The sequence below is a fragment of the Pelobates fuscus genome, chromosome 1 (assembly GCF_036172605.1).
Source record: "Pelobates fuscus isolate aPelFus1 chromosome 1, aPelFus1.pri, whole genome shotgun sequence".
NCBI classification, from domain to species: domain Eukaryota; kingdom Metazoa; phylum Chordata; class Amphibia; order Anura; family Pelobatidae; genus Pelobates; species Pelobates fuscus.
The window spans coordinates 52,493,945-52,510,360 of NC_086317.1; the positions used below are offsets into that span (position 1 = coordinate 52,493,945).

At 36.1% G+C, this 16,416-nt stretch overlaps 1 protein-coding gene across 2 annotated transcripts in view; it reads right to left on the bottom strand.

Moving 5' to 3' along the window:
* The window catches only part of ROBO1 (roundabout guidance receptor 1), a 903,637-nt gene that overhangs the window by 41,235 nt on the left and 845,986 nt on the right, over positions 1–16,416 (bottom strand). For both annotated transcript variants that reach the window (XM_063448635.1, XM_063448644.1), the window contains one exon: positions 5,572–5,769. In XM_063448635.1, coding sequence (XP_063304705.1) covers positions 5,572–5,769 — 198 coding nt within the window. The remainder of the gene's footprint in view (positions 1–5,571; positions 5,770–16,416) is intronic.

The window sequence follows — 16,416 nt, forward strand, 5'->3', positions numbered from 1 at the left end:
CATTAGCCGGCTGACGAATGGAACAAAGAGGGGGCGTGGCATGAATATGCCGTTAGTCCAGCCCCTCACGTGTTCGCCGACCAAAAACAGAGACCAGTGCACTTAGACCGGGAGGATTTAACCCTTAGAGTGCCCAGTTGTTTCCACTGAAAATGTAAACTAAGTATCTTATTAAATCACTTAGATATAAATGTGTATAAACAGGAGCCAAGAGCTAGTTTGTAGTATAATTTACACGTATCCGTTATAGCCGGTTTTATAACAACCTGGCAACATAGAAACAGATACTGTATTATCACTAACAAATAACTATAGATTTCCTCCAAGTTTATATATTTATGCAAGTGAATGGTCTTAAATTGACAGGGGATATATGTGTTTCTGATATGGTTAGACACATCAGATAAATTCAAGGAATTAGTTTTGAAACCTTACATCGATCAGATTTTTTACTGGAAAAGATACATCGATGATGTGTTTCTGATATGGTTAGACACATCAGATAAATTCAAGGAATTCGTAATCTATTTATTTTAACCCGTAATGTCTTCTTGTTTAATGGCAAAATCTTCCACCAGACCACTGGCACAGCTATGGGGACGTCTTGTGCGCCCTCATATGCCAATCTACATCTCGGCTGGTGGGAGAGATGCATTAAGCTAGACCCAGTTTTGAAACCTTACATCGATCAGATTTTTTACTGGAAAAGATACATCGATGATGTGTTTCTGATATGATTAGACACATCAGATAAATTCAAGGAATTCGTACATTTGTTGAATAATAACGAGTTCAATCTACGTTTCACTAGTGAAGTGGGAGGTCAAAAGCTTTGTTTTCTGGACCTAACGCTACAGGTGTCTGGGGGCAAAATTGATACAACCTTATTTAGGAAAAAGACGGCCTCCAATAACCTTCTATGTTGGACCAGTCATGACCCCACACCGCTCAAGTCCGGAATCCCCATAGGTCAATACCTGAGACTTCGCCGGAATTGTTCAACAATGGAAGAATTCAAACTTAAGGCGAATGAATTACGACATATGTTTAAGACCAAGGGCTACCCAAATAGGGTTCTAAAAAGAGCTTACCTCAGAGCTATCCAGACTGAACGTGAAACACTGATCACAGATGTGAGTCGAAAGACTGAGCAGAACACAATACGCTGCATTGGTACGTTTGATGCAGGATGGGATACTATGTCAAATCTTTTTAGAAAATTCTGGCCCATCCTCAAGTCTGATAAGCATCTAAAAGAAATCCTGCCACCTTTCCCTTCGATCACAGCAAGAAGAGGCAGGAACTTGAGAGATATTTTAGCACCTAGTCATCTCTCAACAACTTCCCCCTCTGGCTACTTCCAAAAATACTTACCTATGGGTACATTTCAATGCGGTCACTGCAGTGCATGCCCATTCATTAGTAGACAATCCAAGACAATCCCTGACATGGGTGACTCAAAGATGTTCAAACCTCGTTCCTTTTTTAATTGTCATACAACAGGAGTAATTTACTTGCTGATTTGCTCCTGTGGTCTTAAATATGTGGGAAAGACCTTTCGCCATTTCAGACTTAGGATACGCAAACACGTCAACTCAGTTAGGCGACATCTGGAGACGCCTGTCTCAAGACACCTACACCAACACCATAACCACTCCTCAGCGGGTATTCGATTTATGGGTCTTGAGCATATACCACAACCCCCTAGGAAAGGGAACTGGGATCTGAGACTTAGACAGAGAGAAGCTTTCTGGATCTATCATCTTAAAACACGTTCACCTATGGGGCTGAATGAGGGCTTCTCTTACTCTCCATTCATTTAAAGTACTGCCGTATTCTGATAAACAATGTTATCTTAATAACAAGCTTGTATCCCCTGTCAATTTAAGACCATTCACTTACATAAATATATAAACTTGGAGGAAATCTATAGTTATTTGTTAGTGATAATACAGTATCTGTTTCTATGTTGCCAGGTTGTTATAAAACCGGCTATAACGGATACGTGTAAATTATACTACAAACTAGCTCTTGGCTCCTGTTTATACACATTTATATCTAAGTGATTTAATAAGATACTTAGTTTACATTTTCAGTGGAAACAACTGGGCACTCTAGGGGTTAAATCCTCCCGGTCTAAGTGCACTGGTCTCTGTTTTTGGTCGGCGAACACGTGATGGGCTGGACTAACGGCATATTCATGCCACGCCCCCTCTTTGTTCCATTCGTCAGCCGGCTAATGCTCCGAGCACACGGGATTGGTAGATACCCAGGTGGACTTAATTGAGATACCGGTTTAAATAAACCGCGGGGACAGCCTCCCTTCAGATACCCCTGATGACGGCGTACGGTTACGCCGAAACGCGCGTCGGGTTCAGTCTGTCTTCACTTACTTGAGCACTTCAGCACCTTTTTGCACTTATGTTCGTTTAGTGATTTAACTGGGGCTATATTTGTATGGACTTAGTCTAGTCTTAGAATAGAACACCCACAAAGGTGTTATTTAGGAGAATAAGGGCTAGCACAGGACTTTAGGGGATTTGTGTGTGAGATTATTTACTTTATTTTTTCTCTCCCCCCTCCTGTCCCTACTGCTGTTTTGTTTCCCGGATTGCTGCATGGCTTAGCATACTGCCTCGACCTATAAGCAAGAGGCCTGTCTAATTGTATCAGCCTATTGAAAGCTGATTACCTATGCAGCTATCGTTCTCCTTATAGGACTCTGTCTATTACTATCCTGACCCAGTCTTTTAATAGACTTTAATAAAGTTTTTTGTTTTTTTGCTACGTTTAGCTTAAGATTGGACTGGGCTTCTACCCATCTGGTTGCCTTATTGTAAGACACCCGGGTTGGGTAATTTCTCCCTTTCATGTTTGTAATTTCAGGGTTATGCCCTATTACCCAGTCTAGGTGACCGTCTCTCTTGGGGCACGGAAGTTGGGTTCGGAATTTTCTTCCCAGTCTTCTGGCCCCTAGAGGCTTTTCATTTTTTCTCTATTACATTCAAAAATAAGAGTTAGGAAGCAAAAATAACAAGTGATGACACAACCCAAAAATATTTAATCAATTGCACCAAATATTCACTGAAAACTAGACGTTAAATATGTTGGCAACACTTTGATAAATCTCACTCTATATATCTGAACGCAGTGATCAGTGATAAATCTCATTAATGAGATACTTTATTAAAACCTACATCTTATGCAGCATTAAGAATGCCAGCATCGCACTGCCTTCATGGGTGTTACTCAAACAACTACCAACTCTGGTTATACCTATCTTCCCTCCCTAACTGTGTGATTGACTCTGCATAGCAGTGACTGACAGACTGCGCAGGACACCACACAAGGGCAATTATCTGGAGATAATTATGATAGATACAAGTACAATATTCTGCTTAGAAGATTTCCCAGCTTGTTTTTGACATTGACAATATGATTGCAGAAACGAATTGTAAATATACCTTTTCATCCAATTACTTGTAAATTGTTTTGTAAACCAGGCAATTTTGAAATGGACTATATATTTTTTCTTTTACAAAACGGTTTTGTAGGCACATATTAAAACGTTCAATACACGTTTTTAATAGGACTCTTAATGGTCAAATTATCGCTTAACCCATTTTACTTGTCCTTTGTTTTGAAAAGTGTTCATCAGCCTGATCAATGGGATATGTCAGTAATGGAGAATCAACTGGAGCATATTTCAATAATTGGACGCCATCCTGTGTATTGATATATTTCTGTAATAAGACATTGATCCTGGCATTGACATATTTCAGTAATAGGAGTCATTCAGCATTCTGTTATATTTATATTATGTATTAGCTATTAGCAGCCATGCTTCAATTAAACTAGAATCAAAGGAAACCATAGATTTTCACAGCAGATAAAAGTCAATCGAACCATCTAATATGACCATTTTCTACACAAAAGCACATATCAATATATAATCTCAATTTTGTTTCCTGCATATCTCATAACAACTCGAAATTCTATGAGATAGTCACTTGCTCTTTGATATCTTATTCTGGGGATACCACAGAAAAATTCCCAATAAACCCAGCACAAGCACATTATCAAACATGCTCATGTCTGTCAGGTGCCCCCAGGTTTAACCTGATTCCATTGCATCCTACAGGACAGGAGCTCAGGGCATAGATCATTGATGGAAGGTGGTCAGCTCTTGCCCTAATGGAAACCGGAGCTAATGCTCTCAACCAATGAACTTGCCCTAATGGAACCTGGAGCTAATGCTCTCAACCAATGAACTAGCCATAATGGAAACAGGAGCTAATGCTCTCAACCAATAAACTAGCCCTAATGGAAACAGGAGCTAATGCTCTCAACCAATTAACTAGCCCTAATGGAAACAGGAGCTAATGTTCTCAACCAATTAACTAGCCCTAATGGAAACAGGAGCTAATGCTCTCAACCAATAAACTAGCCCTAATGGAAACAGGAGCTAATGCTCTCAACCAATGAACTAGCCCTAATGGAAACAGGAGCTAATGCTCTCAACCAATAAACTAGCCCTAATGGAAACAGGAGCTAATGCTCTCAACCAATAAACTAGCCCTAATGGAAACAGGAGCTAATGCTCTCAACCAATGAACTAGCCCTAATGGAAACAGGAGCTAATGCTCTCAACCAATGAACTAGCCCTAATGGAAACAGGAGCTAATGCTCTCAACCAATGAACTAGCCCTAATGGAAACAGGAGCTAATGCTCTCAACCAATGGACTAGCCCTAATGGAAACAGGAGCTAATTCTCTCTACAGATGAACTAGCCCTAATGGAAACAGGAGATTACAGCTCTCTATCTGCTGTAGTGGAGGTGGGGACCTCTTTGTTAATGCTTCTCTGGAGAAAAAACTTACAATGTAAGGCTAAAGTAACCGAACTGGAAAAAAAATCAAAGTCATCTATGCTTCAAGTTTACTTTGGCCTTACATTTGAAATTCATTTTTAGTTTCCTGACACATTCTAACTGTAGTAAATAACCTTGTATGTCTCTTTAAGAAGAACAACTATAAAAATTACATTGATGCATCTCTTACTGGAACAATAGGCAGTCATTACAACTCTATATTGCACGTATTTCTGTTACTAGTTGTTCCTATGTCGACACACTCAACTTATGAACACCTAATAGGCTTTCTGTGAGAACTACTGCAGCTTAAAATATCCTCCACTCAGGGGATGTGGGTGTTCTTCAAATCAAAGTAATAATTTAGCTTTTATTAATCTCCCCACTGTCCAACACAAGCAATGTTTGGTGCTTTCTAAAAAAAGAAATCTGCCCAGTTCTGCTTTTGTAAAATCTGGTGTAACCCTCCGTGCCGATTTGCGTGTTTTGTTGTATTTTCATAAATAGCAACACATAATAAATACTATGTTGAAACAAATAAAATAAAAAAATAGAGTTTAAGCTCTTGCAAGCATTGCACACAGGATCTTGTAAATGCAAATTGCCTTCATGCCTATTCTTTCCTCTTACAGTCGTGCTTATGAAATATATTCATTATTAAGATAATAAATGACAAAAGAGATCTACTGAATTCTAGTACCTTTTCGAATTCCTGCGTAGGTACTGGTAAGCCCATTGCGTTTCTTTCGGTGTCTGTACAGCCAAATACTGAAGACCATTAGGATTATCCAACAAGCTCCGCCAATGCCTGCGATAAAAGCCGGCTGCTTTACCACATCTGAAATCTGCTGGGCCAGGCTCACTTGGTCACCTGGAGACACTGGGTTTCCAAATGAATCTGGAAGAAAAAGAATATAATGCATGCTAGTTCATTGTCAAAGTCATAGATTTTCTTTAAAAAGGGAAATATTTAGTGTTTCTCAAAAATAATGAGGTTGTAGAAGAGTATACACCATCATCCTTTCTCCTAAAACTTAAATTGACAGATGGTATGTATTTATAATGATATATTCTACTATTTTTGTTATTATTAGTATTATTATTTTTTTAGAAATTGAGCAGCTCTAAGTTATAGATTATACTTTAAGAGAGTGCTCCTAATCTCAGCTCGTTACCCGTATAAAAGACATCTGGAAGCCATAAATCTTGCTGATTAATAGAGGATCAAATACTTATTTTACTCATTGACATGCAAATCAATTTATAACTTTTTTGACATGCGTTTTTTCTGCATTTTTTTTTTTGTTATTCTGTCTCTCACTGTTAAAATACACCTACCATTAAATTTATAGACTGATCATTTCTTTGTCAGTGGGGAAGCGTTTAAAATCATCAGGGGATCATCTAATTTTTTCCCTCACTGTATTCTCTATGCTCCATCCAAGACTGAGAGACCCTATCATCCAGGTAACATGGAATATTGGTTTCTTTGGAGGTAGGATACATTTTTGGTTTAAACCAATGTTTTTGTCCCAGACAGATTGAACCCAATATAATTTCCCATGAGCTCATTTATTGTCCAGGTCAATGTTAGGTCGTCAGATGACTGTGGTTATTGCTTGTGATATGATAAAACACTTAGTCTTTTGAAAGGCCAGACTTTGCATTTGATGAATCTGAGAATGTCATAAAACTCAGCACCAATAAAACTACTATCGTGGATATGTAAGCAACAGTAGATATTCTCATGTAGAACTGAGTTCTTAATATAAAAAGATTTACTATTTTATTTAAATCTCTAGGAATACATCAATCAGATCTAAAACCAATTAGAATAGCCCTACACATCCGACCGAGCCCTTAAAGCAAATCCAACCCAATTGCAATGTAGGTATACACGAAAAAAAAACTATATACTGTTTCTCTGACGTTGGTAAATATATAATTTATTGCACCATAAGAGAAATATCTCTCCCTCCTTTAAAATATTATATATCTGCAAACCTTCAAAGTCCTTGATACACTTGCCTTCTGTGCATTATCATGTATGCCTGTACTGTAAATGTTAGTCATAGTTAAAATACATTGTGCAGCCAGGCTTAACATGCTAGAATAAGCCAGGAAGGCAATGACCCACTGCTTATCTGAACAGCTCTCTTTCAGATAATGACCTCGAATGTACAATAGATATCACAAAGATAGGAGAAATTGTGCCATGTTCAGAACAAATTTCTTCAGCAGAAGACAAACTAATGTTCATGGATGTGTATATTCATGTTGATGTCTAATTGTTTTAATAAAAGATAATGTTCTGCTTTCACAATCAGCTTCACAGTCTCTGGGCTTACTTAATTAACTTACTTTCACTTGGAACAAGATTTATACAAGGGTATGATAAAATGTCAGAGTGCCCAAACGAGTAATCTAATGTCTAATATAAGCGAATCGGAATTGTCTGACTGCTTTCCGGATATTGAAGAACAGATCAGTACTTTCAGTCTATAGAAAAAGATAAGACTAAAAAAGATAGGAGGTTAAATGAGAGAGTCTAAAAAAAAGTGCGGCTTTATCTTGTAACAAGTTAAAAGTCTGATAGGGAAGTGATCTGAATACTGACCCTTGCTTTATTATAATTCAGTCTCAAACAGTCTCTACATTAAAACACATGGCTCCTTTACTAGACCCCCTTCCTCTTAGCCCCTCTGGACTATCTCTACTACTTCACGACACTGCAGGAATTAATCTGTCAGATCAGAATATGAGCAGTCTAATGGAGTACATTGAGACAATTTCTGGAATCGAAAATACAAATCATATTATCCAACTGTTATATAGCACCCTGATATTTTTTCTTTCTTGTTTGCCATGTTTATATATTGGGAGGTCAGAAGTCCTTTGAAGACTGAACGTAGATTTCTCAATGGAGGTATTTGAATATTCGTTGTTTTTGCTGTATTTGATTTTCAGTTGGCGATTTAAAACAAAAAAGACACTAATATTTATTATGGCGCATATCAGAATATACTGTGTTCTATCTTATCATATTCTAAAAAAAAAAAAAACATTATTCTGATTCTGGACGATATCTCCTGTTTACTGGTTTGTTAAAACGCAATGCATTTTATTTTTAGCCAGTTAGACGAGAAAAGTCTATTTAAAGACAAATGACTCACTCTTACAACCTTTTTGAATAAATCATGATTGAGCGACTAGGCACAATAATCCCTTCAGTTTGTGTATCCTGCTCTATAAAAGTAAGTGCTTGTAAATCTAAAACAGTTTACAACAACTTCCCATAACCACTTAACACTTGACATAAGTGGTCGAACTATGCATTAAACGTGAGCAGCATATTTGCTCAGCCTCTAGTTTCCTGAGGAGCAAATAAGAGTAGGGGGTATTTTACGAGTAATCGTCGAGACAGAGAGTTAAGAAAAAAACATATTGACTAGCAATCCTAAAAGGGGTTGATTATTTTGTAAACAACATAATGGAGGAAGGGGAATGTTCATTTTTGAGATAAGAAAACTTTTTACATAAATGTAAATTGTTGTGGTCTGTTTACACACGCACGTAGACACACATATTCCCTTCTAAATGTCATAATCCTTCCATTTTTTTTTCACTGTGAAGATGATTTTTTCACAGTAGTCAAAGGAGAGAAGTACAATAAAATTTAAAAAAATGTACAACATTAAATTCTACAAGGGTATCATGGGAAACATTTGTTAAAACACAGATGATCTCTGTGGAAGTCATGTGTAGTGATAAGAGGGTCTAGAGATACCCATACACAAGAAAGGAAATAACACCAGATACTACTTTTATGCATTAGATTAAAAGAGAAGTACTGACAGATAATCTTTAGGCACCTAAGTTTCTTTGAAGTGTCCTCTTAAAGGACGCAGAGCATTAGAGAGAAGCCCATGTCATTGGCGAGTGAAACCATGTCAACATATGATATAAAAAAACTATCCATATGTTTTACATATATTTCAGCCGATAATTTTAAAAAGTTATCTTTTAATTAAAATAAAACTTTTTTCTTTCCAGCATAATTATCTCAGCATATTAATAATTTAATAGTAAATTGTACTGGGATTTGACAGTGTCTCAGAATATAATTACAAAAATTCCACAACTCAACAAATGATCTAACAGTGCTCACTAAGGTGATGATGGCAAGTCACATTCATGCCATCGGACATTCCAATTATCCATAGCAATTATCGCTACAACGGTGGACACTGCAATCCGATAAAGGTATCCATTACTAAGAAAATGAGCACGCTTGCTGAGCTGTCAGTAATATAATATACTGATTGAGCATTTGACAAGATGTGGATAAATTCATATATTTCCATATGGACACCTGCCAACATCAATGTCACAGAATCACTGCATCCTGTAGAGTAGGGAAAACAAAGAAAATGGACTCTTGATAAAACCAAAATCATGATATGGATCAATACGTAATCCAAGTGGCACCTTATCAAAGCCTATGTCATGGTTGCCTGTCAATCAAGTTCAGATACAAACATCATCAAAAGTGGATGACCAAGGTATACTAAAAAGAACCTCACGTGAAAGTCATATCATGCCCAACAAAAAATGGAAATTAGTCCAAATCTCCTTTTCATTTCTCATCCATCAAAACCCAATGGCTGATCCTTAATTCTATTTTGTGAGCAATACAATCCCCACAGTCTCCTCCAAGCCACACTGGATGCTTCTAAATATATCATTCAGCAATTTCACAGGAACTAGAACAGTCACGCATTTAATTTTCTCTTGGAACAAATACAATATTTGGGCATGATAATGGGAATAATTCTCTTTAAATATTCATATTTTGCAAAAACTCTGCCTTTAGGTGGATTGATTCATATGTTTTGCCAATGAAGTACTCATAGAAAAGTATATTTGTGGTCAAAAGTAAATAATGGCATCATTCATCAAAAGAGACATTCTAATAACCAACACTAGTGTACAGTACTGATAGGTTGCATGTAAAGCACAAAAAGCCCTTTAGAGCCTCAAAAAACAGGGGGGTGGGGCACCCAAAGACTACTTTTACCATAACCACAATAGTGCCTGTATCATAATTGAAGGTCTGATCATGTTATAAGATGGACACAACGCTATGGAAATGATATCTGAAAAAACTTTTGATATCTGAAAAAAAGTTTCAGTGTTTAAAGGATGTTCATATCAGCTAGACATTAAGTAATATAGGAAGGTATTATTCATTAAACTAGGAATCATAACATATTAAAAATGGTTTTGCAAATTTTAGGCAAAAATAAGAGAACTCAAAATTAACAGATTGTTGTTTTTTTTTTGTCATTTCTCCACAACTGTTGATCTAAAGATGAAATAAGATTATTTGTTAGAAATATTCTGTTAACGAGTCTTCCAATATCTACCATAGACTTCTTTTACCCGCTCTTTCTATATGATTTAGTAACAGGCAAGAAAAAGACCTGCATCACTACTGAAAGATACTACAGTAAGGATGTTAAAAAAAAGTATCTAAAAAGGAATATTTCTGTAATTTACTCATTGTTTTTACAGCCGGTTATATCTATGAAGGTTCTCATGTTCTTCAACATACTGGTTTTGATGCTTTTTGAGTTAATGTTAAATGTCTCAAAAGTATCAAGGGATTTTCATAGATAAACATGCAAACGTTATTTTTACAACTTCTTCATAACGCAGTTCCGTACCGTTTGAGCCTTGAAATATCTAAACCAAATAGTAATACTTTTAAATAATCACCTGCTATGGCCATTTGTCGAATGAAAGTTTTATGTCTATGATCCTTAGAGAAGTTCAGAGACTTAAAAGTTCATTAAAGCAGGCCTATTCTTTGTTGCCTAATACACCCTTTGTATCTACAAGGTTTAGTGGTTTTCACAGTGAATTCTGGAGGGTTACATTGGGCTGGTTCAGGTTTTATGTAGGCAGCCGAGGGGAGTTCGACTGAAGTGCCAGATGGACTTAGAATCATAAAATGTACCATGACCAATGAATTTAAACTGCCACCCAATATCTCGTTCTTTGTCTGTAAAGCACAGCTGAGATTGTGATGGGAGATGAAAAAACTGGCGCACATTTCTAATTTTAAGACAACAGAATTTACTTCTTAAGTCCTGAGGCTTAAAATAATTTAAATCAGTTACATTTCAGGAAAAGCAATACACGTGCTTAGCAGAATTTCATTTTAAGAGGATTCTAAACAGGAAACCCTTGTAGAATGACAGAAATGGGGAGAAAGATGTCAAATTTAGAATTCAATATTCAAGCTGACATGAGTTTTTTACAAAGTACGTCACAGATACAGTGATTCAAGTTCCTCTAAATCACAATAAGCAAATTAAATCATTATGTGAGTTTTGGAGTACATTAATAGAAAAAGTGTTAGATCATCAATTAGGATCAACTGATGACCTTCGGTTGCCATTTGGAAATAGATGGCTTTCATATGACTTCATGTCTCTGTGACATGTTCAAAGTAGGTATTATAGGTGTGTGTGTGTGTGTGTGTGTGTGTGTGTGTGTGTGTGTGTGTGATAAACTGTACTCTAGACAGAAACAATATGGTTGTCTTCGCAATCTCCTCAATATCTCATTCCCTCACATGAAACAGAAAAGACTGAAAAGTATTAGTAGTATACTTTGAGTTTCTTCAATAAACTGTGATTTGCTAAATTCAGGTTAAAATAGCTTTGTTGTGACTAGCTGAGTGGGGGCATTTTTCCACACCAGCCTTAATTTTTCAATTTCAATATAACATTTCTACAATTTGTTTTGAATTATAAACCACAGTATGTATGTCTAGCTATCTGTCTGTATATCTATCTATGTATCTACTTCATATAATCAAGATCTCCTTTGTGACAAATAATGCATGCCATTACAAACATGAACATATAGATTTATGGTAAAGAAATGCTGCCCTCTTGTGGTTATTCGAGAACATTGCTTACAATATTGTTATTATTATTATTATTGCCATTTATAAAGCGCCAACAGATTCTGCAGCACTTGTGTCAATTTTATTTAAATTTCCTTGGTTAGGAATAATTTCTATTTTAACATTTTGGAATCAAAATTTAAATATTATTTTACTAATTATTTAATTTTATGTATTCATGTTGATAATCAAATAAACCATGCAATAAATACGGCTCTTTTCTTAATCATTCCTAATTTTAGCAAATAAAAATTGTAAATCTTAGGATAATATAAGCAAGTTATAAAATACAGAATGTAAGCTCGTTTGAGCAGGGTCCTCTTGAACCTATCGTTCCTGTAAGTTTTCTTGTAATTGTCCTATTTATAGTTAAATACCCCATCTCATAATATTGTAAAGCGCTACGGAATCTGTTGGCGCTATATAAATGGCAATAATAATAATAATAATAATAATAATAATAATAATAACGATTGATGAGTTGAAGAATTCTTGGAATTTAAAAGCACACTTTAGGCACCATAACTACTACAGTGCAGCAGAGTTTATGTGCACCATCTACTGGTAATCCTTTAAACTGTTTATAGACATAATCAGCCAAAGAACATTGTTTTAATCTGCTATGAGTTGGTATTATAATACGGAAACATGTTTAGTTTAGTTTTTTTTTTTTAAACCAACTCAGGACAAAAGGACTGTTAATGCCCAACGTAGCAATCACATCTGGTAACTGAGCACCTTAACCACTACTGTTTGTAGTGCATAGAGTGCGGTTTTAATTTGCTGAATTCAAAATATCACAAAAAAAAAACATGTGTTGCTTTGGTCACATCGAAACCTTGGTGGGCCTTTATCTAATTATAAAATAAGAGATAACACTCTAGCTGTATTACAACTGCTTAAATTGTTCCAAAATGCTCTTTTCCAATTATTGTGCTACTTTTAGTGTGAGAAGTGCTGATGTGTTTAACCCAAAAAGCCTGGTCAGTGCCACAAATATACATAGACAACAGTGTAGAATTGGAAGCACGCCAAGAATGTGCTTTTTTTAAAAGTTGTGCTGCTGAAACACCTTTTTATGAGATGTATACAATGTACAAAAAAAGAGAACAAAGGGTTATACCCTTGCATCATATTAGTCGACAGTGGGTGAGCATATTACCATGGCTAGAACTATTCTTATGGCAGTCAAGTATGTGAACAACTGCTGAACAGCCACCATTCCAACCAAATCAGATATAGTGGATCAGGTCACAATAAAGGGTAAATACAAGAAAATAGAATGCTCATATTCACTCACTAACAAGACTGCCTGACAAGCCTGGGATGTTTGAGAGTCCTTGAGATAAAGACCCCTTTCATTCCGGCCAATATAGATTACAGTGACTCGATACTTACTGTTCTCTGTAATTTTCAAAAATCATGTACTGTATCCTTTGTATGTGTGTTAATTCAGGAACTAGAACTTCAAGAAAGCCTTAAAAATCATGTACTGTATCCTTCGTATGTGTGTTAATTCAGGAGCTAGAACTTCAAGAAAGCCTTAAAAATCATGTACTATATCCTTTGCATGTGTGTTAATTTGGGAACTACTTTTCACGCCACACACTATTGGAATTACTTTTGGAATACTATGATTGATTTTTCCAAATATGTGTAACCCAAATTCACCTTATATTATTTTTCTTTATGTTAATATTACTACCATTTATCATGTGGACATTCTACTATGTCATGGTCATGTTTTTTATAAAGAATAGGTCTCAATATGCAATATGGTGTCGCCAAATCCTCATGTTTACCCTTCAGAAAGATCATTATGAGTAACCATGTATTATGAGTTTATTCTAAAAAAAAATGGATTTTAATAAACTGAAAATCGAATTGAAAAATGTAGGCAAAAATTTACGATTTGTAAAAAATCGCCAAATCTGCTTTGCTCCTTTAGCTAAAATGATTCACTAAAGCACAGTGTTTAGTGAATGAACCTATATTTAGCATGGTTGTATTTTTTCTTTGTTTGTATTTTGTATGAATTTATGCATTTCAGCAACACCACGTGTTCCGGGTTTGCCTCCCAAACCCAGTTTGTGAAATGACAGCACAACTTTGGAAATCACGTCCATCTACAAATATTTACTAGGTTAGAGTCTTCCGTTAGTAAAAAAAAAAAAAAAAGTCATATCATTTATGTGTGGCAAGAATACTCACAATAACATCTTTGTAATGAAGTAGGTGTGCTAGAACATTTTTAAATAAAACACTATATGCTTGAAATGAATCTCTTTCTTTAATAGAAAGCAGCTCATTAAGTTGTTTCTTATATTTGGTCAATGAGGGCCCCATGCCAGCCTATAAAAATAAGTGGTCTCTATGCCATTGGAAATGTTAGAAGGCATGGAACTAGTTAGTTTAGTTCTTTTAAAATAAGTCAGACATCTTTCAGTCTCAGTTACCTTGGAGAGGCTTTAGTTCTTAAGAACAGTACAATAAATTCCAAGCAGGGAAAGAAGTTAATAAGTTTCAGACGTCCACATACATTCATCACAGATTAAGAGAACACATTTATAGGAGTATTGATGCATTATATTTGAAAGGATATAATTTTTAATTGCTGTAAACTCCCTCCATAATCTCAATGCATGTGATGTTATTGGCAGCAAAGCAGCTTCCAACGCAAAAAATTGACACATAAGTATAGAACTTATAAACTAAGTTATAAACTAGAACAAAAAAAATACAAAAATTCTTATGACGTAAATATGCATTGGAGAATATCCTGGAAAAAGTAATTTGACTTAACTGTAATCCAAGAGTTTTAATTAATGTGATATTCACAGTATAAAATGTCAATAAAATGCAATAAATGAGGAAAGAAAAAGTAATGATTCTTAAATTTACTGGGATGAAATGCAGATTTTGTAAGTTCTCAACTGATACTATTTAAACAAACCAAATAGAATACTAGATGAGTCAGAACTTTAGAGAACTTTAACATCAATTTTGAAAAGGATGTTTCTTAAAAAGATATGAAAATGCAGTACCTCTCAGACTTCTTCTCTCATCCTCCCTGAATCTTACTGTCTCCGAAAACCAACAATATACTATTACTAGCCCGACAACTGAGATCAGGACAGAACACTTCAAAACTGGGCCCAGTGTCAGGATATCCTTAATGCCCAACATTCAGAACTTAAGTAACAAAGAAATAAAATAAAGAAACCCTAAAACGTATTAACGGACTTTAGAATGGCTGGTTTTAATGTAATATAAAGAATATTACAGGACAGGCCGAGTTCAGGAAAACAAAGTGTACAAAAACTGTAGATAAGTCTCATCTCGGACAGGAGTGTGACCATGATCAGAGCAGCGCCAATTGGGAGGAAGGTGAGTAAGTGGAGGTGTTCCCACAGCCATGTGGGAACGTGTCATGATGAGACGCGCCTGCCGGGTCTGAGACCACTCTTGCGGAGGAGAGGGACCAGTGGGCCTGTGACACCTAGAGGCTTCAAATCAGGGCCCCGAATTAAAGAATAAGCATAAAAGCATGTGAACATAAATTTGTGAATTAGTCCCTATTCAGCTTCAAATCAGTGCTTTGTGAATCTTCAGAATCCTATTCTTTGTAAAGTATTCAGATACAAAAGCACCAATTTTAATTCAGACACTGAATGCAATGGGGAAATTGCTGCAGATTCGCTCGGGCCGACTGAATTCCCACCATATTTGGCTTTAGTGAATATGAGAATTGCTGCTGCAATCTGAACGAAATCTGGTGTTTAGTGAAGTTGTCAAGAGACCAAATAGGGAAATTGGTCCTTTATTTATTCATTTTAAGAACACAATTTTCAATGTTATATATTTGGCACATCTGAAGTGTCCCATGGTTTTGTTCCAGGGTTTCAGTAGGTCTTGTTTGTAGTTGTTCTGCACCAAATAGCATATATATATAAATATATTTACCTGTGAATTGTTTTTGGAATGAGAAAGGCTTGCAAAAAGAATCTCAGGAAGTTTTCTAAAACTAGTTTTCAAAAACTACAGAAAAATACAACAGCTTGATTGCAGAGGATGCTCAGCATGAGATTAAGAAATTGAAATAACTTGAACTGTGGATAGAAAGAATTAGGGACATTTGATGATTTAGAGCAATAGATTTAGCTTAAAGTAACACTATGTATTCCTGACCCTATAGTGTTAAAAGCACCATCTAGCCCCCCCCTGACCATCCCTTGCTCCCCTAAATATAGTAAACTCTTACTTTTAATTCAGTATGCTGGTGCTTGCTCTGCCTGCTTGGGTGACATCATCAAAAGTGGTGTTTTGAGCCAATCTCAATGCTTTCACATAGGAAAGAATTGGATTAGCTGAGCTTGTCAAGGAGGTAGATCAGGGGCAGAGACAGCACAGACCAAACACAGCCCCTGCCAATCAGTATCTCCTTATAAAGATGCATTGAATCAATGCATCTCTATGAGGAAAGTTCAGTGTCTCCATGCAGAGGGTGGAGACACTGAATGGCAGTGCTGCACTGCCCCAGGAAGTATCTCTAGCAGCCATCTGAAGAGT